The sequence below is a fragment of the Tachypleus tridentatus genome, chromosome 4, assembly GCF_004210375.1.
Source record: "Tachypleus tridentatus isolate NWPU-2018 chromosome 4, ASM421037v1, whole genome shotgun sequence".
Classification (NCBI taxonomy): Eukaryota; Metazoa; Arthropoda; class Merostomata; order Xiphosura; family Limulidae; genus Tachypleus; species Tachypleus tridentatus.
Window position 1 is genome coordinate 80,414,874 of NC_134828.1, and position 24,316 is coordinate 80,439,189.

At 34.5% G+C, this 24,316-nt stretch overlaps 1 protein-coding gene across 5 annotated transcripts in view; it reads right to left on the reverse strand.

Annotated features, from left to right (window-relative positions):
• Positions 1-3,623: 3,623 nt before the first annotated feature.
• LOC143249527 (uncharacterized) overlaps positions 3,624-24,316 on the reverse strand; it is a 48,490-nt gene continuing 27,797 nt past the window's right edge. For 3 of the 5 annotated variants that reach the window (XM_076499532.1, XM_076499528.1, XM_076499530.1), the window contains one exon: positions 16,702-16,846. In XM_076499532.1, the coding sequence (XP_076355647.1) occupies positions 16,710-16,846 (137 nt within the window). In that variant the 3' untranslated portion in view covers positions 16,702-16,709. Of the gene's footprint in view, positions 8,000-16,701; positions 16,847-19,358; positions 19,443-24,316 lie in introns of those variants that run through there. The other 2 variants (XR_013027817.1, XM_076499531.1) reach the window with 2 other exon arrangements.

Genomic DNA, 24,316 nt, shown 5'->3' on the forward strand with positions numbered 1-24,316 from the left:
TAATAATAAAAAAATAGTCATCTTGGTAATTGAAATAATAATTTGGTTTAAGTAAGAGTTTTTCTTGCCGATTTGAAAAAAAAAAATCATTACGCCATAGGAAAAAAAAGTTATTATTTTCCAAATCTGCACATCTAAATTTTGGAAAATCAGTTATTAAACCCAAAATAACTTTTATGAACTTTAAATTCGTGGGCCTACGTAATCCTTTAGTCCATTTCACTGCACGTATCTTTAGCACGTATTTACTCGGAATCAGTTACATTATATGTAAGTATTAATTGCCCGCTTGACCTCAATCATCATCTGTCATGACTTATGAATTTCATGTTTTTTAAAGGATGTAAACATCCTATACAACTATTAAGCACCCACGTAACATGGCTAACAAAGGATAATTTACAAATTCTAACGTGTATTAGCTCTCGATTGCAGAGATTACTGGTCTATTGAAATAGAAGAGAGAAGACAATGAAATCATAACATATATAGCATCAAACTGTTTTGCGTCAGTACACGTCACGGAGGTTACCAGGTGATTTATGAAATTATTCTTATTATTATCAGCACGAGAACATAATTCATTTGCATATATTTTTCTAATGATGGAAACTTGTGAATTTAGACATTATATATCAATCTAATGACTTTCTAACATTCACTATTATAAAAGGTATATTTATTAGTGCTACAGTGCTTCTGTATAGTTAACTTTTTACTAAACTCATGGCTTTTTTGTTTGTAATTAAGCACAAAGCTACACAATGGGTTATCGGTGCTCTGACCACCACGGGTATCGAAACCCGATTCCTAGCTTTGTAAACTCTCACTGAACTGTGGCACTGAACGAACGGTCTATACGATTAGTTTACACTGATGTATATACATGTTTTACTCATAACGAAGCCACATCAGGCTATCTACTGGGTCCACCAAGGGAAATGGAATCCCTGGTTTTAGAGCTGTAAATCCGTAGACTTAGTGCTATCCCAGCAGGGGACAGACTGATATTAATCATGCCCATTCTTTTAACAATTCGGTTTTACATATTTTTGTTGTAGTTTTGACAACTAAATTTTAATAAAACTTCACAACAGCAATATTTGTGAGTGTTACAATAAAATTATACGTCTTAGTTAGGATTTTCAATCCAAAATTTGACAGAGAAATTATGAATAGTACAATCCACGTAAATTACATCACTTTAGCAACGGTATAAGTTGAGCATTATATTTACCACAGAAAAGGTTAGTTACGCAGAATAGAATGATTTGCATATGCTATTGTGATGGTTTGTCGCTATGGAAACCATAATTAGTACTTAAATATTAATTCATGGAAAAATTCTCAATAATACACGTGCAATGCTGCGAAGATTAGACTTTATTTGTTTTTTAATTTCGCGCAAAACTACACGAAGGCTATCTGTGTTTATTTTTTTCATAATCAAACACAAATCTACACAATGGATTATCTGTGGTCTGCCCCCAACGGCTATCGAAACCCGGTTTTTAGCGGTGTGACTCCGCAGACATGCCGCTGTGCGACTGCTATTTGTGCTATCCTTCCCTATATTAGCAGTGTATGACTAGACTAGGGAAGGCAGCTAGTCATCACTATTTACTGCCAACTCTTTAGCTACTCTTTCACCAACGAACAGTATAACTTACTGTCAAGTAATAACACTTTCACTGCTGAAGGGTGAACATGTTTGGTGAGACGAAAATTCGAACTCCCATTTCTCAGGTTGCGAGTCAAACTCCCCTAACAATCAGATTATGTCGAGCCAAATTAGACTTATGGCAGAAACCATATTTCACGTGCCTTTCTGGTAACGGATCTGTTTAAAGCGAGATTATTAAATTATACCAAGCTAAATGACACAACATTTCAAATACAAAATTTTTTCTGTTCTAACAAAGCTGTAAAACTCGCAAAGAAACGAGTTCCCAAACTACACTCCTCAAACTTATCCAGAGTACATCATGAGGACACTATCCTCTGCCATGTTTACACCATGAATACATCATCATTTCCTATAATAAAAAAATAAGACTCTTAGATTAAAAATACCCTTTATATGAATCTGGGCATGTCTCAAGGTACCTTATACAAGATTATAAAGAACGATATGAACTTGAGAAAGACTAAAAGCCAAAAATATTACAGGCTTTCAGTGACTCTCTAAATGAACGACTCTTTTCATCTTGAAAGTTGGGTGAAGAAACTGGAAGCCCAAAAATATAATCTGGCTACACACCTACTCTGTCTTCAATTGTACCTTATTTGAATTCTTTGCTTTGGGAAACATGATCCGGGACGTTTACCAAAGAGTATGGTCTAATCCTTTGTAAAAACTTGTAGAGAAATATATATGCAAAAACAGCTCGTTTGGGTTGAGAAAATATTTTACGTTACCTTCTTTCTTTGTGAACCTGACGATGACCGAAGAAGGTCGAAACGTTGTTCGCTCTTCTACGTAAAATATTTTCTCAACCCAAACGAGCTGTTTTTGCATATATATTTCTCTACAAGTGGGTTTTCTCGACACCACTAATTGTTGCAATATGAATAGCGGTGTTGCGTAATAATAGGTAATAATGGTCATCTGAATGAGCATGATTGAACACCGAGAAAATAGTTAAAATGGTAGTGTGAAACCTGGAATATCGTTCTTATTAAGCACGTTTAATTCTCAGTAAATATAGTTCTTACTGGAAATATCAATTGAAAATTAATATTAAGAATGAACAGATAGGTTAACATAAATCAATGAGAACAAATTATTATTTATTAAGTGATTTTAAATTTTAGTAATCCTACTACTACCAATTTAAAAAACAACAAATAAAGTCTTGTCCTCTATACTTTAAGCGTGTCTCTCCTAGAAGTTTTAGTTAAAGACGTGAACAACGCTTTTCAAAATATTTTGAAATGATTCTCAAAATTATTACGATGAAAAGACTAGAAAGAAAGCAGCTAGTCGTCACCACTTTCCGCCAAGTCTTGGATCGCTCTTTTACCACCGAATAGTGAATTGACCGCCACATTATAACGCTCCCACAACCATGTTTGGTAGGACAAGGATTCGAGCCCGCGACAGGCAAATTGTAAGTTTAGCACCTTAACCGTTTTGCCATGTCAGGCCCCATAATCAGTTAATTAAAAACTATGAGTGGTCTTCGTCTAGTTTTATTTTAAGGTATCAAGAAACGTGAGGTATTACAAATTTAACATTTATTGAATAATCGGAAATAATAAATTGTTCAACTGTAGTTATATAAAATACAAGTGCATTTGACCTGGCATGGCCATGTGGGTTAAGACGTTCGACTAGTAATCTGAGGGCCGCGGGTTCGAATCCCCGTCGCACCAAACATGCTCGCCCTTTCAGCCGTGGGGACGTTATAATGTTACATGCCATCCCACTATTCGTTGATAAAAGAGTAGCCCAAGAGTTGTCGGTGGTTGGTGATGAATAGCTACCTTCCTTCTAGTCTTACACTGCTAAATTAGGGACAGCTAGCGCAGGTTGCCCTCGTGTAGCTTCGCACGAAATTCAAAAGCAAACCAACCAATAACAAGGAACAAACAGTCGTTAGAGAGAGAGAGAGAGAGAGAGAGAGAGAGTGGAAATGAAACTAGGTTTGTAGATATTGTTGAGTTGTATTGAACTGAAATATTTCGCTTTGACAGCCATATAAAAGATTAGAAGAAAATTTATAACAAACAACAATACAAAGACAACACGTTCACTGTTTTTTCGTGCGTTGCTGTTCAGGTTGAGAATTTTTTTTACCCACGTATCGGAATGATTATATTCTTGAATAATTAACAGAAAAGTTGTCGCTATTCCTCGATAAACAGTGCCTTGAAGTGTAATTTTCTGAACTGAAAGCTCTGTTTTTTCTAAAAACAAACAGAAGAGCTGGCCCAGCATGGCCAGGTGAATAAGGCACCCGACTTGTAATGTGAGGGCTGCAGGTTCAAATCCCAATTACACCAAACATGCTCGCCCTTTCAGCTGTAGGGACGTTATAATGTGACGGTCAATCCCTCTATTCGTTGGTAAGAGAGTAGCCTACGAGTTAGCGGTGGGTGGCGATGACTAGCTGCCTTCCCTCTAATCTTACACTGCTGAATTGGAGACGGCTAGCGCAGATAGCTCTCGTGTAGGTTTGCGCAAAATTAAAAATAAACCAAACAAGTGAATTTAATCGTTGGGAATTGTATCGTATTAGTAATGTTTATCGAATAAGTTAAACCTTTTAATACTGAAAATTAATGAATGAAATATGTGAAATAAAAACTGCAGGAACTAAATTATAAAGACATTAAACGAACAGCATAATAAACCAGAAGAAATACACTTTTCAATTTTCCATTGTTTATTTTGTATATATACACGCAAAGCTACAGAATGGGTTTGTGCGCTAGTAGTTCCTAATTTTGAGCTTATAAAACGAATATAGTTACTTAATAACAAGCATTTCCATCTAATGAATTACTGAGATTAAATAGTAGTGTTTCACTATCGTTATTATAATTTCCTCACGGTCCCAAAGTACGAGTGCCATTTTGTTTGCTTTTCTCTTTTGTTGTGTTAATGGGTTGGTTTGTTTTGAATTTTGCACAAAGGGTGAGCATGTTTGGTATGATGGGGTTTCGAACACGTGACCCTCAGATCAAGAGTCGAGCGCCCTAACCACCTGGCCATGCCAGACCAGGGATTGACCGTACGTTATAACACCCCCACGGCTGAAAAGGCATGTTTGTTGGAGGAAGGGAGGTAATGGGTTGACAATCACGGACTCTGAATGAACAGTCGGGATTGCTAACAAGCAGGTCACGCCCGTATCTAATTTAACGTGCATATAAAACGTCACACCCAGTTCATAATATTTGTGAGCTTCATTCAGCAATCAATAATATATGCTTGACCTCCCATTAAAAGAAAAATCTTTGTGTTTTCTTGAACTAAGTTGTTAATGTGCCTTGCTTTCGATTCAAAGTTCTGTAGTTCTAGGGAAAAAAAAAGTGCTTTCTACTTTAGAGCCATGGGCGTATTTTTAAAGTAACGCTCAAATCCCAATATTCGATTAAGAATACCCAGAGAGTTGATCAGCGGATAGTTTTGATCAGCTCCTTCCTTCTATTGGATCACTTCAAAATTAGGGATGGATAGGGTAGATAGCGCTCTAGTGGCTTTGCGCAAAATTCAACAAACAGCAGTTTCGTCTTGAACTATGTCTTCACTGGTTATAGAATATAGTTCCAATCTGTATTCTGTATCATACAATAAAAAATTATGTTTTCACTGTGGTTAAAATACCACTGTTCCTCACAAAATGAAAATTCAAATATGATATTTTTTAGTCTTAATGGTGATTCAAGACTGTACGGGTTATGATTTTTGCGATAACTATGTAAAAAATAATAATAAAAAGAGAAATAACGTCATTTGAGAAAAGTGTTAGATTTGGAGAAATGATTATTTTATACCAAGTTAGAATAACTCAGATAATATGTAGAGCATCGAATTCATTAATATTTGCGGATATGTAAGATTTTCTATTCTTATATACTATATTTATTCACCGTCTTTCTAAACAAATATATAAAAAAACAACATAGGAGGTTGATTACCCTGAATCATTACTAGCTTTTATTTTTATTTTTCTGAAACGAAGCTTTCATTTAGAGCTTTATTATCCAATAGTACCTGAAGAAATACTTCTCTCTCTCTCTCTAATTGCTGAAGTTTTATTGCTTTTATCTAGTGTACACTATCTAAGAACATTTGTTATCACGTTGAACACACTCTGACAGAAGAAAACGAAAGCTGGAGTAAGATACACAATGTTTTTCTTTCGGCTAGAATTTTATGTCTGGAGAGTTAAGCCATAACATTTGAAATGTAAGAATTGGTTCCTCTGACTACATCTCATAGTTATAAGTAAGAGTTACAAATAAAACAATATGTACACAACCACATCTCACAGTTATAAGTAAGAGTTACAAATAAAACAATATGTACACAACCACATCTCACAGTTATAAGTAAGAGTTACAAATAAAACAATATGTACACAACCACATCTCACAGTTATAAGTAAGAGTTATAAATAAAATAATATGTACACAACCACATCTCACAGTTATAAGTAAATATTATAAATAAAACAATATGTACACGACCACATCTCACAGTTATAAGTAAAGGTTATAAATAAAACAATATGTACACGACCACATCTCACAGTTATAAGTAATGGTTATAAATAAAACAATATGTACACAACCACATCTTACAGTTTCAAGTAAAATAAAGTCCTCAAAAAACACCCCCATTGGCGGGGCACAAGCAGAGACTCATGGAACTGATTCAAATACTCGAGGTAAGTACGAATAATAATAGGGTATTAGACAAGATATTTATTTAAATTGGAAAAAATGAACTCTGTGTCATGAAAATCAAATAAGTCATACGCAATGAGAGAAGCAAACAATCAGATAAGACTGAGCACGGGATGTAGAATTTACTATAAATATATGTTTTTTAAAAATGAGACATTTTTGTTAGATGCTACCAGAACTGGTGAGGAATCAGATTTGAAAAAGTAATAACCACAAATTGGAATACTTCACATAATAGATTATCAACCCCCATTTTTATATGGAAGATTAAGGAATAAAGAGACATGGGATTCTAGACTACATGATACACAAAATATGAAATTGAAAGAATTAGGAGATACAAAAAAAATCTCGCACAATTAGTAAAAATTAAATTGTAGTAAATATTCTGTGGAAACCTATTAACAGTCAGATAAGCACAATCAGTAAAAATTAAATTGTAGTCAATATTCTGTGAAAACCTATTAACAGTCAGATTAGGAAATAATGAGTAGATTTTATATGAGACCTTACAAGTAGTCCAACAATATTTAAAAAGTCTAAGAGAAAGGAAAAAAGGTCACAGCGCGAGTCAGTCAAGTTGTGAAACGTGTCTTATCTTTAGTTACAGAACTACATATACCTTGGATGTCATTACTATGTTATTCATTAGAAAAAATTTGATGTGTGGGAGAAAACTTGACGTAGACAACAAACCCACAATGAGTCATCTCTTCTGTGCCAATCGCAGCAATCAAACTCTGAATTTGAGTGTCACAAGTCCTCAAACTTACCACAGAGCAAACGAAGGACAGCAGTTTAACTTGAAAACAGATAAACTGAAAATTGAAATTCAAAATAAATGGCTTGGCAAGACCAGGTGGTTAAAACGCTCGACTGGTAATCTGAAAATCGCGGGTCCTAATCCCCATCACACCAAACATGCTCGTCCTTTCAGCCCTTAGCACTTAATTTGTTATTGTAGTGTATTGTTTATCTTATATTGTAAACTGGGAAAGTGTTAGTAAACCTTTATTATTTGCACCTTATCTCATTCTTTGAGAACTATCCATTCCAACTTATCAGGAAATATAAACCCAAGCCCGAGATCCGACAACTTCAGTCTGTTTTCGGGCCTGACTTTGCTCTAGTAGTAATTCGAAAGATACTAGAATAGCCTAATAAAACCGAGTGCTGATCTTTACTTTTTCTTGAAAAGTAAAACTGTATAAACTATTGAAACCACACTTTCAACTTTTCGAACATAATAAAATTGAAACGAGCGTAAGGAGAGTAATATACATATCAGAAGAAAAACTCCTTCAACCTTTCGAACATAAACATTTTAACAAAACTACAGTTTCAGTTTTATTGTTTCTCAAGTAAGGCTTGTATGTATTAGAAGAATCACAAGTCCAACTTTACGAACGTAAATAACGGCCGCCATGGCCAGGTGGTTAAGGCGCTCGACTCACAATCTATCCGTTGTTAAAAGAGTAGCCCTGCAGTTGGCGGTGATTACTAGCTGCCTTCCCTCTTGTTTTATACTGCTAAATTAGGGACGTCCAGCACAAATAGCCCTCGTATAGCTTTGCTCGAAATTCTAAGAACAAAGAAACAAAATAAACATGTAGTGATAAATAGTGATGACACTCTAACACTTTATTAAGTCTACGGATTTACAGTGCTAAAATCCGGAGTTCGATTCCACGGGGTGGATACAGCAGGTGATCCCATGTTGCTTTGTTCTAATACAAACAAACACACAAATCGTGAATGAATCACTCCAATGAGAATTTCACTTTTTTTTTGTATTACCAATTACGTTTTCAGAGATTTTACACAGAACAAGCCACTCTAACGATTTTTTAAAGAACATGTTAAGTTACATTTAAATCAGCTTTATTTTATAAGCTTTTACAATTTTTTGCCTGTCAAAACTGTTTAGTTGTTTACATTACAGACCTGAAGTGTAAAAAGTTGACATACATCATGATAGAAAAATATTTTATTAAAATCCTAGTAGTTGTTTTTTATTGGCAAAAAAGATGAGGTGGTCGTGACCAAAATTTTTTTAGCGCAAAGCTACACAATAACCATCTGATTTTGTCCACCTCGGGGGAAACAAATTCCGGCGTTTAACGTAAACTTATCGCTGATCCACCAGCGGACATGATAATGACTAAAGTATCTCAATCACGCTTTCGAGAAAAACTGGTGTTTAGAAATTTGACTACATAGTAAAGGGCTCTGGGCTTGTGGTTCCTCGCCTGCATATTCCCTACCCTGGTTCTCTGGCTTCTTTTTTTTATTATTAAATTAACGAACATTAGTGTTTCTTACGAACTTACGTGTGAAAAAGTGTGTTTGGAGTGTTGTTTGTGACAAAAGAATGCCAAGGAAATTGAAAATTAAATTTTGTAAGACAGCAGTCAGTTCACTTCTGTTATCGGGATCGGAAATGTCCATCGACAAAGAAAGAAGTGTGCTAGAAAGGACGGAAATGAAAGTGTTATGTTGGGTGAAGGGAATGTTATTATGGGATAGGATTATCAGTGATTGTATTAGAAACTGAGTTGGGATATCACAAAAACACGTAAAGCTAGACTAAGTTAGTATGAGTGGTGGAAAAAATGGAAGAAAATAAGCACATGAGAAGGATATTTAGAAAGCCAATCGAAGATAGAGTAAGACGGAAAAATAGAATAGATCATGACATGAGAGAGAGGGTAATGTAACGTTGGAGTACGTGGAGAAGGACTAGCTGAGGATCTGACCCCAAATAAGATGGGATAAAGTTGAATCAATGAAGAGTACCTCCAGGCAGTTACTTAACGTTCCAGCTCTAACTTTACATAGTAAAAAAGAAATGTGCGTTTCTTTAAAGATTTTCTCGTATGCCCCTCCCTAAGTTTGAACCGCAAAATTACGGAGAAGCACCCACCGCCAACTCTTGGTGTCTGACGGAATAGTAGGATTTGAACGTGACTCTTATCACGCACTTACGTCCGCAAAGCGGGCAGCGAGTTTTTGAGGTGAAGAGACACGAATCATGAACTCTCAGATCCACTTTTTGCATGCTAAACACTTGGTCACTATCGTCTCAAGTTGAGAACAGAATAATGTTAAGTCTCATCTGTAGATATTTGTTTTTTAGGTATAAAAAGCCTCTTTATTTTAATATATGTGTCAAGTAATTTCGTGACTAATATTACTTGGTGATTATTTTAATAATGTATGTGTTAAACTTATTTCATGATTAGTATTGTGTATATTAAACTTGTTTCGTGATTAATATTAGTTAGTGACAGCGTGACAGAAATTAAAACATACACTTCATTACATTATGTATAAACCACCGTTAAATAAATTCAAAATTCCATTAACAGCACACTGCCTTTAAGCCAATCACAGTCAACCAGGAACTAGTTTGTTTGTGGTTATTAAACAAAAAGCTACAAAATGAAGTATCTATTATCTGCCAGCCGCGTAGACCAAAAACAAGTTTTTAGCGTTATACGCCCTGAGAATCACTACTGAGCCATGGAGGATGAAGGTGGGAGCTAAGGAGATAGTCACAAGCCATTTCGGTTGCGCAAAAAATATCATTCCATACTGCATGGATGAAAATTATTATAGTACAAGTGGAAATTCTTAAGTGTATAAATGTACCATGACTTGAATATGCATACCTTTAAAAGGAAAAGGACCCTAGATTGTAACATCAAGTCAGTAGGTGTGTTTGACAGTAGAATTTAATTATTTTATTTCATGATGAGGTCAGGGTGGTCTCTCTTTTTATGATACTAAGTTGTTGTTTAGTTTTGAATAAAGCAGAAAGCTACTCAGAGGGTTATCTGTGCTCTGTCCACCACGGGTATCGAAACTCGCTTTCTAGCGCTGTAACTCCACAGATATACCCGTGTGCCAAGGGAGGGAGGTTGATACTAAGTAATAAATTATTTGTTTATAAAAAATATAATCACACATACCGGAGAACTGCACCGTTCTCATCACGTTATTTAATAGTCGAGTAGAGTATTAATTATACGTTTTATTTCATTTATTCGTATAAAAATACAGTATTTATAGCCAAGTTAATTGTGACATTAAGTAAGGACAATCATTTGTTAAGGAGCAATAACACTAAATTATAGATAATACACAATAAAATCTTATGACATGAGAAAGATTTTGGGAAACATTTAGAAACTGTAAATTTCGTCTAAGGTAGCAAACAAAATGAGAATGGGTTATATGGTTATAGCGAAACACCAAAAGTTAAATGAAGCACTGATTAAAAGTCAGCGTGCAGTATGTTGAATCATAAAAGAATCGCAATCAAAAATATTAACTGAAAAACTGACTGCTTATTTGTTGAATTTTCAAGCAAGGCTAGCCGAGGACTGTCTGTGATAGCAGTCCCTAATGTTTAAACGGTAGACTAGAGGGAAGGAAGCTAATCAAAATCACCTACCGTGAATTCCTCTTAGCGATGAATAGTGGGATTTACAGCTATATTATAACATCCCCATGGCTGAAAGAACAAAAATATTCAACAACGGGGTTCGATCCCGCAACACATAGATTGTGATGCAAACACTTCAACCACCAGGCATTTTCTAAACAGCTAATAATAACACCAGGAAAATGAATTGCAGGTATAAAATAATGTCAAAACAAAACTGAGCATTTAAACAAGGTTATTCTTTTCTGGAACAATACAAGTATGGAAAACTGTACAACAGCATTTGAACTGCTTTGTTCATTATATCCGACCGTGCGTGTTTTCTTATAGAAAAGCCACATCGGACTATCTGCTGTATCCACCGAGGAGAATCGAACCCCTGATTTTAGCCTTGTAAATCCAAAGACTTATCACTGTCCCAGTGGGGAACATCCGACCGCGGAATGCTATTACACACTCTTCTGACTGGGAAACCCATATCAAATGTGGTAAGTCTGATGTGATTAAAATTTTTTCAATCTTATTACTGCTGAATATTATACTTCTTCAACTACGATGTTTTGTACCTAAATCAGCTTAGAGTAAATCATATAACACACATAAAACAAGTTCGAGGAATACGTGAGGAAATAAAAAGTGATGAAGTACTTAAAGGTCTGACCAGATAAGTCACTAAATATGTTTGCAGAACACGAACAGTAATAGTATATGGGAAGTATGTTAAGAAAAAAATTATGGTCACGAACGAAATAATAAAGACGAAGAGAAATATTCATTATTAGAGTGATATATATTAAATTTGTGGTCAACACAAAATAAGCAACTTATTGACCCAACTTCGATTCGAAGGTCGATTGGTTTGTTTTGAATTTCGCGCAAAGCTACCATGGAGCTATCTACGCTAGCCGTCGCTAATTCAGCAGTGTAAGACTAGAGGGAAGGCAACTAGCCATCACCACCTACCGCCAACTCTTGGGCTACTCTTTTACCAACGAATAGTGGGATTGACCGTTACATTATAACGCCCCTACGGCTGAAAGGGTAAGCATGTTTGGTGTGACGGGGATTCGAACCCGCAATCCTCAAATTACGAGTCAAATAGCTTAACCACATGGCCATGCCGAGTCTCGAAGGTGGCACTCCAAGAAAAAAAACAAAAACGTCTCAAATGAATGTGAAACAAGGACGTCGTTGTTGTTGTTTTGAATTAAGCACAAAGCTATAAAAAGAGCTATCTGTGCTCTGCCCATCACGGGTATCGAAACCCGGATTTTAGCTTTGCAAATCCGCAGACATACCGCTGAGCCACTGGGGGGCATGTGAAACAAGGAACCAGGAATACAAAATGAGAAGTATGCGTAATCATTACATCATTATATCAATGCAGCTTAAGCAAGAATAAGAAAAAATCTTGGTTGAAGGTTAAACAAGAATAAAAAAAAAGAATCAAAACAAACACCGGAAGATCAAGAGTAGTAAAAACATCAGAAGCGAGAGCGTATAATAATGGTATAAATATACATCTATATAGACAATTTGGCAACATAGAAAATCTAAAAAAAGACCAAACAGAAGTGTAATCTATCATTCGGAAGGTTATTAAAGAAAAGGAAATATAAAAAATGAGAAATTATGAGGAAACGGGAAATACCACATGTAGATACAGACAGAGGACTATGTTCATGACAAAGTCACCCGCTAAGCGGACTGTCATACACGACCATATGTTAAAGATTTAATCATCATACCAAAGTCAGGGCGATTCGTGCAAATAAGAAAATAGTGACAGCCAACCATCTATAACATAACGAAATTAAGTACCTTGTCGGTGAAACGCTACTGGCAATACCAGAGCAGACACGAGAACTATAGTTAAACGAGCACTAGTGACATCTAGCGAGCAGTATAGGTATAAAGCTAAAATACACGTGATGGTTACAGCTACGACGTTAAACATATCAATTTTAACAATTTTAACCGATTTTATAAATTAAACTTCCTAATGACTTTCAAGTATCTGTGCTGTCAGCCTGCAATGAAAACCGATTACAAAATAAGAGTAAAATTGTCAAATGACTAACAGCTCAAATTATTTAATGATTCCATCAATAGCGAAAATAACCAAGTTCTAATCAGCTCTTCTATTTGGTTTGTTTTAAATTTCGCGCAAAGCTGCTCGAGAGCTATCTGCACTAGCCGTCCCTAATTTAGCAGTGTAAGACTAGACGGAAGGTAAATAGTCATCACCACCCACCATTTGGGCTACTCTTTTACCAAGGAATAGTGGGATTGACCGTAACACTATAACGCCCCCATGGCTGAAAGGGCGAGCATGTTTGTTGTGACGGGAATTCAAACACGCGACCTTCGGATTACGAGTCGAATGCCTTGAACACTTGGCCATGCCGGGCCTTCCAGTTCAGAAAATTAAACTTCAAGGTACTGTTTATCGAGGAATAGTGACATTTCTGTTAATTATTTATGAATATAATCATCCGGTGCATGGGTAAAAAAATTCTCAATCTAAATAGCAACGTACGAACAAACAGTGAACGTGTTGTCTTTATATTGTTTGTTATAGATTATCTTTCTAATATTTTATATGGCTGTCAAAGCGAAATACTTCAGTTCAATACAACTGAGCAATATCTACAAACCAAATTTGATTTCCATTATCTCTCTCCCTCTAACGACTGTTTTTTCCTTGTTGGTTAGTTGGTTTTTGAATTTCGCGCAAAGCTACACGAGTGCTATCTGCGCTAGATGTCCTAATTTAGCAGTGTAAGACTAGAGGAAAGGCAACTAGTCATCACCACTTACCGCTAATTTTTGGGCTATTCTTTTATCAACGAATAGTGGGATAGACCGTCACATATAACACACTTCCACGACTGAAATAGCAAGTATGTTTAGTGTGACGGGGATTTGAACCCGAGCACCTTGACCACCTGGCCATGCTGGACCAACTGTTCTTTGAAAATTTATATTTGTATCAACCTGTCAATGTCATGCTTTCCTAAAGTGAGGTTGTAGTCATTCCGTGAGATGGTACAAAGAATTGTTGAAGTTAAAATGTGGAGGGTTTATCCACCAGTGTACAATGGTACTGGAATATATTACGAGTCTTGCTTCCGTCTTCATCTTGTATGATTTTTATGACCCCTCTTTAGGCTTGAAATCACTCTCACCCCAAATATAAAAGTATGGCAGAATAGATACATTTCTTGCAGCATATTTCCTTCATTGCTCTTTTTGTTCCTTAATCTTTAATTTCCAAATCCATAGTGTACCCTAAATATCTTTAACTCTCCACAGAACATTCATGCACCCAAATACCACAGAATAAATTAGTAAATTACATTTTAGTGCTATGACCTAAAATCTGTTATTGAAGAGTTTAATATGAATGTTGTCCTTTTTCTCCTTAATTCTCTAACTGTGTAAAATTTGTACATAGTTATCAGGAAAAGGTACATTCAAAGACTGTTTACATAAGGAGAGATTACCAAACTGTAGTTGAGGTAAAGACATATCAGTGTTTGAAGGATCCAAAAGGTGGATCACTAACTACAGAAATCATGAATGTTGAACTTGACATCTGTTAGTTGCTTCTTATATTCACAGAAGGTGAAGAGAAGTCTTGAAGTTCCATGACTCATTGACATTGTCCTCTGCAAGACTCACAGTCACTCACTGACTAACAGTCAATGACTCAGGAAAGTGGTGGATACCAAGATGCTGGCTGTTTTGCCTTTTAGCATTTTGGATCTTTCAAGATCAGAACAAAGAGATATAATGACAAAAAACGTGCAGTTAGCATCTCCCCATGATTTTGTAAATATTTTGAATAGTCACAAGCTCTCCTGGCTGATAACACTCTGAAAACACATCAAGCAACCTTGTCTATAAGGAATGTGATGGCAATACATATCCGTAACATTAGTATGAGTGATCTGTTGTTCAATGCTCTAAAATATGCAGCAGATTCAACCCTGTGAATAACCAAACTATACATATGACTAAGTTTAAAGCCCATGAGAACACATCCATTTCCATGAACAATCTAGTGAGAAGGCATTTCAAAGCATGTATATGCTAATCATGGTGAAATACTCATTCACAAATTTACTGAGAGACTGTTAATTAAATCCATGTATCAGTACTTTGATTTCTGGGGCATTTCAAAGGTTATATACCAGGCCACGTCAAACCACATTTAAGTAGAAAAACAAGTTAGTAACAGTGGCAACTGTATACTTGCAGACTGCTCTGAAATAACATCAGGGTCTGTAACATAATACAAAGGACGAGCAAAGTTCTTACCTTTAGCTCTACTGCAGAAGACAATGAAAGGAGCCAAGGAGAAGCCACTATTGTTCCATTTTAGACAATGGGGCTTTCCAAGTCCAATTGCCATGTATGAACTACCTATGCAGATGTAAAAAGTATAAAGGAAAGAAATAATCCCTCCTTCAGATGTGGCTTTTTGGTCACTTCATTAAGGAATATCCATATCCTGTTGTTAAATGGGATTACTAGGCACAGCTGAGATCTCAACTGCTGTCCTAGCAAATATAGAAAAGGCAATAGAAAAATTTGTACTACCCAAAGTAGTGGAGACTGAGCAAAATTAGGCCACAAGCACAAAAGTTAGCTTGCATCTACTGACATCATGGATGATCTAGACATCCATAAACCTAGCATCACATGGTATATTCCTATAATGATGCAAGATTATGAATTTGACATTTTAGTTGATACTGGTACAGTCAAGACCTCACTCAATCTTGCTATGTATGTAATATTTTGAGTGAAATTGCCACTTTGGTTACTTAGCATGAACTGCATTTTGGCTAAGAGTGATATGCTAGATTTGAGTGAGTAGTTGCACCTTAATTTTTCCTTAGGAATGCCACTTAAGCATTGGAACCTTGGGGATGGACTTACTGCATAAATGGGAAACAATTTCACTTGTAAAACAAATGATGGAAATTCTGATAAAAACCACCCAGTGCTGACCAGATGATAACCAAACATAGTATACAAGGTCTGTTCAAAATACGCGGACTGACGTCATAAAACAAAATGTACTTTATTTAGAAGTTACAGGTCTGGGACCCCATAAAGTACTCTCCTCCCTAACGCACAAACTTATCCCAATGGTGTTTTCACTTATTGAAACAGTCCTGGTACGCTTCTTTTGTAATGTCCTCCAGCTCCTTCGTCGCATTTGCCTTAATCTCGGGAATCGTCTCAAATCTTCTTCCTTTCAAGGGTCTTTTGAGTTTGCGGAACAAGAAAAAATCGCAAGGAGCAAGGTAAGGTGAGTAGGGGGGTGGGGAAGAACAGTGATCGAGTGTTTGGCCAAAAACTCACGAGTTCTGAGGCACACATTTCGCAGCAACGCGGTGCATCTTCAATTTTTCGGTCAAAATCTCGTAACAAGATCCAACTGATATCCCACACTCTTCAGCAAGCTCCCTGACAGTCAGGCGTCGATTTGCTTGCACCAGGGTGTTGATTTTGTCGACGTGTGGGTCGTCAGTTGACGTGGAAGGACATCCAGGACGCTCATCATCTTCAATGGACTGTCGACCATCCTTAAAACATTCATGCCACTTGAAACATGCCGTACACTTCGTAGCAACATTATCGTAAGCCGTGTTAAGTATAGCAAAAGTTTCAGTCACAGATTTTCCAAGTTTAACACAAAATTTCACAGCAAGTCGTTGCTCTTTCAGGTCATTCATTCTGAATTCTGCCAAACAAAAAAATCGCATTTCACTTAAAACCACATAGCTAATACACAAATGAAGATATCTGCAATCGGGAAATGGCGTCGTAATCAGCTGATTTGTGCGAACCTAGCGACACCAAGCGGATTCCCCTGGAACCAACTGGAGCCGCGCAATTCAAACAGTCTGCGTATTTTTTGAACAGCCCTCGTACTGCATGTGTGCATTTTGAGGAGGAAGTTGTGATCTGGAAAGCAAGAAAAAACTTAATTAAACAAATATCTGTTCCTGTACTGATGTTGTACCTGTGCTAATTGTGACAATTATTAATATACATCTTTTCAGTTTCTAGCTGAATAGGTTACTTGAGTAGTAAAAAAATGAAGCAATAAAATAGAGCTACAAGCTATCACAAACATCAATACACCACATCTGAATACTAACATGCATCTTCTGGAGTAACTTAAGTCTATAGTTGAGAATCATTTTAATATTATAATTTTACAGAAACATGAGATTAATGGATAGGTCAAGGAGTTTAATACTGTGTTTCTCAGACCAAATGAACACTTGGATTACAAAACAGCCTTATGTCATCACTAAGATACAACTGATGTGCATTGAATAAAATAAACACTAAGTAGTCTTCTTTAGAGTGCCAGTACTAAAACTGACCAAAATATCAGAAATAAAATTTTATTAAAAGTGCTTGGCTATCTTCAGTGTCTATTATGAAGGAGGAGGTAGGAACATTAAGACTGTTAAGTTAAGATGGGCAAAAATGGTAACAGATAACATCTTCCTTTATCTAATAGAAATGTCTAAATGCACTAGAAACACCTATGGATTTAACAAGTAAGATCTAGTTCCAATTTACTGGACAGTTAAAGATGGTTAAAGTGTACTTAAGACTACTTTCAGCACTCAAGGAGGACAGTATGAACTGTGTCATGCTATTTGGTTTGTATAATGTATGATGCAGCTAGAGGTTCTCAGAGTTCTAAGATTATATATACTCTGTACTTTGTATAAAGCACGAACAAGAAGGCATAGAAGAAATTTATCAAAATGATAATATTGATTATCTGATCATTAATCAGTTTATTGGAGAATAAATGACTGAAAGTAGGGTTCCTAAATTATAAAACAAAACTGCATGATAAGATTTCAACTGTTTATCACAGATTTAAAACTGATTGACATATCAACAACTAATAGACATTAAATCCTTTTCTCCAAGATCTATTGAGCAATATTTGGTAGTGTAACATCAGTCTTGCATTTAAAAATAATATGGCAATCTAATTAATACATTTTGGTGTAGCATACAATACGATACTCACTACCCTCTACAGTATCCAATCCAACTTCATCTACCTTATGGAATCATGGGGAAAAAGAACCACCACCATATAAGCCAATGTCAACCAGTGCATTATAAAATTATGTAATGCCTCAAGATATAAAAATATAAGACTGATGTAAGTCTTGAGAGCAATATCAATGAATTTCGTAACCTAAAATTCTTCCTTAAATTTAAGAGAAACCATCACAAAGAAAACATGTATGCTTATAGATATATCTGTTTTAATTTGGTGACTTGTTTAGACTTAGGTTTTACCATAGTTTAATTTCCTTCTGTCTTTGAATGTTATTTGCTATAAGTTGGTTTATTCCAAATCTAGCTCATTGAAGTTGCAAAATCTAATTTGAGTTACATCATACTTCTATCAACCATAAACCATTATTTTCAGTTCAGTTATAATATTATTATTACTACTAATATCATTGAATTTAACAATTCTTATTTTTTATTTGTAGTTCGGTTTTGAATTTCTATTTATTTTAATTACTTTTAAAATTCATATTAATAATTGTCACAGAATGCTCTAACTGTGAACTTTGTTTGATATTACAGGTAATCAACTAGCAAGTTTTCTTTTCACAATTTTTAGTATCTTTATTTCAAATTTTCAGGTTAACTTTCATCAGAAAAATCATTCTTTCTTTTGTTTTTTTAAAATCTACAACTGGTCTCATTTAAACCTTTCGATACTAGAATGTGTAACCGATATTTCTCAATGTTCCTTTTCCCGTAGTGGAAATTGTATGAAACTTATTTCAAACTTTATAAATAATATTGTTTCTGTTCATTAATCAACATTTTAATTTTTTGTATTATTTTGCATGAAAGATCTTTTTATTAAAAAACTTTAAAAAAACCTCTTTGCCTTAGAATTTTAACTTTCCATTTTATGTATTCAGTTAACTTCAACTCGTGTGATATTCATTAACATTATTGTTTGATACTAAGCCACCTGAAGCAGTTATTTCCTGTTATAAATCACATAAAATACAACAAAAGTTGATAAAGAATTAACATTGACCCCCCCACCTTTGAAAACAGCTTCACTATTTTTTTTTTTTGACTAAGTACTTCAACATGTCAACAATATTATTGGGAGAGATATATTTAGTTTGTTTTTAACAAGTAATTAGCTCTTATATTTGCATCTGTTGTTTGAATATGATAAACTTAGCAATGGTATTGAACAAAACAATTTGAATCATCCAAATAGTTTGTTCCTAATATTTCAAATAGATATAATTTAACATGAATATACTTTCACAAATGTAAAAAGAGACTTTCCTAAGTGTTGAAAACTTTGCAATAGAATCCTTGGTTCATTTCTACAGGAAATATGGTACAGCCAATTTGTCATCAAATCATAAATTACTGCTAAAACCACATTACTTACTTTATAATGAAGTGCAAAAACTATATAACTTCTTTCATCCTATTGTTGTTAGTCACTAGCTATAGTAGTTTTTCAAATCACATGCTGTGGCAAACAAAGAAAACAAGATACAAATCATATTTTCAAGGGATACTAACTTCTTAAAAATACAAACTATACTTACAATTTTCTGAAAATTCCTAAAAACTTGATAAATGCAGAAACAAAAGTTACATTTTTAAAACTTTTCTTTGTGAATTATGTTATATATATGTTATACAATGATAAAATACAAATTCTGATTTATTGAGTAAACACTTATTCAAATAGAATAAGAATTATATTTCTTAAAGTTTGATACTTGGTGGGTTTCTGTCATGACATTATTCTTCAGTGGTTTATTTAAATCAGTGGTCAATTTGTTTTGGTTTTGATGTCACTGGCAGAGTAAGATTTGTTCTGTTTCACTTGTGAAGGATTAGGTTTTAGTATTTAACAATTTTTTATTATGCTAAATTATGTTGTTTCTATGAATTTATAAATGGCTTCTTGTAGGATTTGTAATTAACTTTCGCTTATGATGCAAAATCTTTAGTTTATATTTTGGATCACTTAGTTTTAATTTCCATTCATTTCATAATCAGTTCATTTGCTTTTATTTGTTTTAAGGTTTCAATTTTGTTTTTATTTTATTTGACCTCATTTTAATTAGGTTGACTTGTCTGATCTGATTTTAAATGCTAACTTTAAACTGGCCATTAGAATATTTTTCTATATTTAGTGTCCTGACATCATTGGGAAGTATAACGTGTACAGGATATTACAGCATTGTAACTAATTTGCAAGTTTGGTCTAAACACTCAGTTTAAAGCACTGGCCTAGGGAAGTCTTTAGATAAGGAAGGAGAGAATGTGATGGAAGAAAAATATGACATTTCACTATTCCATAACTAACAAAAATGTCTTTTTGAATATATTCAAGTAAGTTTTTCAAAACTCCCATCTAAGTATTCTGTATTTTGCTAGTTGCAACATCATAAGTAAGATACAGAAAGATTCTAGACTGCACTGATCTTCCAGCTTAAATTATTACATAGTGCAATGACTCCTTACAAATTATTAAACTTGTGTGGCCTTACTTGTGTACCATGTACTTTTATAGTTGATGGTGGAGTTAGAAACACATTCAACTCTATATGAGTAGCAAAGGTTATCTTCCTCTATTGTATAAAGAAAATTGTTATTAATACATTTCCAGGGTAGTTTAATATTGCACTGGAAAAAGTTACATGCTGGTGGCAAAGTTTGGGCACCCATTTATTTAAAGCACATGTTAACAAGTTGGTGTTTTACATTTTAATAATGATTGTGGCAAATGAATGACTTGAGAAACCTAACACATTGCAGGTCAACAAACAGACATTTTGAATAATTAATCAAATCTTTGGTTAGTCTGCATCAATATGATGCATGTAAATAGGCAATACATTCTTTCATGCACACTAACTTTATTTGAAAAAGGAGGGTTCTCTGACTTCTTGTCCACCTTGTACTTTGATCATAATTCTTGTTTCAATTATTGAATGAATAAATATTCCATCTATATTCAGTTGCAATTGCTTTATTTCCTTTAATATTAGTGTTAATTTTACTTTATGCTTAACATTACCTGAAGTTGCAATGTATTGTGGGATATTTACACTTTCTGGTAGTCATCATTGAACCTAAGTAACATAGTATAAACAGTAAGTTATAAGTCACATGTATAATATTACCAGTAAAATGGTTTTCACAACAAGCAGTTAATTAAGGTTTAGAAGATATCAGACACATAAGTAATAACAGTGTAATCACAAAACAAATGCAAGTGTTTATTATTGTGTACTGAATAATACAGGTACCAGCAAGATGAATATTTGACTTAAAAGCTCTTGTCAGTTCAGTATGACCCATCCTGTACATCAAATTAAAGTTAAGCATTAAAACAAAAGTTTTCCCACAGCATTTTGGAGAATATTAGAGTACAGAGTATAATGATCTCAACAATCTACAATATAGGATTGTTTAGAAGGAAGACTCAACAGTGATAGCCTCATAACTACAAAAATAATGTTTCTTCATTAACATTATCAATACAATGACAAAATAATTGCATTCACTAGTGTGCTAAGCTGATAAAAGTTAAGTAAAGAATATTTAAAAGTTCTTGTTACTATAGTTATTCTCACCTTGTAAGTTAAATTAAACCATAAAATGAAATATATTAATTACTATTAAATACCAGCTGAAGCTAAAGTTAAACATTAAAACAAAGCTAAGTCTGTACTCAAAAGTAAGCCAAAACAAGACTCATAAGAAGTTAAACTTACAATACCAATGCTGATATGAAAAGTAAAATCAGTTGGGCACCACTACATGCTACACTTACACATTTCCTATATTGAACCAAAAGGTCTATAATTATGCACAGGTGAAAATTAGCTTAACAATTAAAGGATTTAACAGTTAAAAGAAAAAAGGTTAAGTTTTAAGACCTATAACTCAATAAAGAAATTCATCTAATTATCTTAATAATCTCTCTTATAGTGGCAAATCTGGGTTTGCTATTCAATTTCACACAAAGCTACACAAGGGCTATCTACACTAGCCATCTCTAATTTAGCAGTGTAAGATTAGAGGCAAGGTAAATAGTCATCACCACCCACCACCAACTCTTGGGCTACTCTTTTACCAATGAATAGTGAGATTGACTGTAACATTATAATGCCCCCATGGCTGAAAGGGCGAGTATGTTTGGTGTGACTGGGATTCAAATCTGCAACCCTTGGATTATGAGTCTTGTGCCTTAACCACCTGGCCAAGCTGGATCCCAAACCTTGGTTTCCATATCAGAAAAAAAGACACAAACAAAGCCCTAATTTAAAATGAAGTTCACTTTACATACAAGACCTGTGTCCACTGAGAGGTGAGCCGTATTATATAGAAACTTGATCCTTTCTCAATTTGCCAACAAAATGTCACACACTATCTTTTATGTGGGAAAGTCAGTTAACTATCAATTACTAAACCCACATCTTACACACTCAAAACAGAAGTTCATAGCAATATTTAGAAATTCATAAAATTTTAAAGAGAGAAAAAGGAACTTATTTGCCCATCAAGAATGTCCCTTCCAGCTCCCAACAATAACCCCCCCTTACTACTCATGTATTCAGCCAATTGTTTCTTGAACTCAGTTAAATTTCTGCCACCACCACCACTGAAGGCAGCTCATTCTAAAAGCCAACCACCATATTTGAAAAGTAATACTGTCCAAACAGCAGAGGACTCCTATGCTGCCAACATATGAATTTATAACCCCTTGTCCTATTGTTTTCACTGCTGAACATATAAAAGTTTGATGGATCTATGTTATTAATACTCTTAAATTCCTCAATCCAATACCCTCTCATCCTTCTCCTCCCCAGAGAAAACAAGCTTAGAGATTTTACTTTCTCCTCATAGGATAATCCTACCATCACAGTTATCATCCTAGTGGCTCTTCTCTGAACCTTCTCCAACAGTTCAATGTCCTTCTTGAGTGAGGGAGCTCAATTCTGTACACAATACTCTTAAGTGAAGCCTTACAAGTGATTTATACAGTGAAACAATAATATCCCTTATCTTGTATTTAATATTTCTATACATGCTACCCAAAATCCTGTTAGCCCTACTGCTAGCTACAATGCACTGTTCAGATGACTTAAGTAATTTTTCAGTCACAATACCAGTATCTTTTTCCCTCAACCATAGTACTTACCATATTACCATTTAAGTCTCAACAATGAATTGACTTTTGAAAAGCTACATTAATCACATTACAATTTGAATAATTAAACATCATCTGCTACATATTAGCCCAATGCATCAAATGATCTAAATATTCCTGTAAGTCTGCACCATATTTGATACAGTTAGCCACCACAAAAATCTTAATGTAACTAGAAACTTCAAAATGTTTTGTTTTAGTCATTAATATAAATCACAAACAGCAAAGGACCCAGGACAGAGCTCTTAAGGCACACCATTTGTAACTGCAATCTAGTCAGATCCAAATGTTTTACTACTTCCTGCTTTCTACTCTTCAGTCAATTTTATATCCAATTTAATGACATTTCTCCTACACCCAGATAATTACTTTTTGTGACAAGTCTGTTGTGAATATGTACTTGAACAAATCTGCATGTTCAAGATGAGAACCATGAAAAATGTACATATTAAATAAGAGTGGTAGCAAACAAGTAGCACCATTCTGTACTACACATGTAACAATACGCCACCATTTAACAGATGGGTAGTTAGGTAAGCTTCATGGACTGATTATTTAAAGTTCTAGCAAATCACAAAAAACAACAATTTTTTATCTCCAAATCAGCCTGAAGCATAAAATCTGTCAAAGTAAAATACACAATACATAAAGCAAAAAAGACCTGGCATATATGACTACATAAATTTAAAACAGATTAAGTTTGGTTAAGAGCTGAATAAATAAATATTACTACCACTCACACAAAATCAATGTGGTACTTAGTACCATTTACTCATCTCTATTACATAACAGTGAAAAATGGAATAAGTGGGAAGGGATGAATTATTAATCATCTTATAGGCTAGCATTCAAATTACAAGGAAGTATTAATTTTTTTTCAGTTTAACTCACAGATAAATTTCATAACATTTTCAAACCTTTTCACTTGTCTTTATATTCTACATATTTTCAAATTATTCTTTTAAACAGGAGAATGAATTGTCCCTCATGTGCAAAACTGGTGTTATCAGCTGTTAAAAAATGTTGACATTTTTTCCAGGTATATATTCACAGTCTTAGGTAACTTGCAGATATTTTAGAGCCATGACTAGTAGAGTAACAGTTATGTTTAATATGCATAACCAATTTCACATACTGACTCTAGTTTATATAGTGCAAGAATTATACCTCTT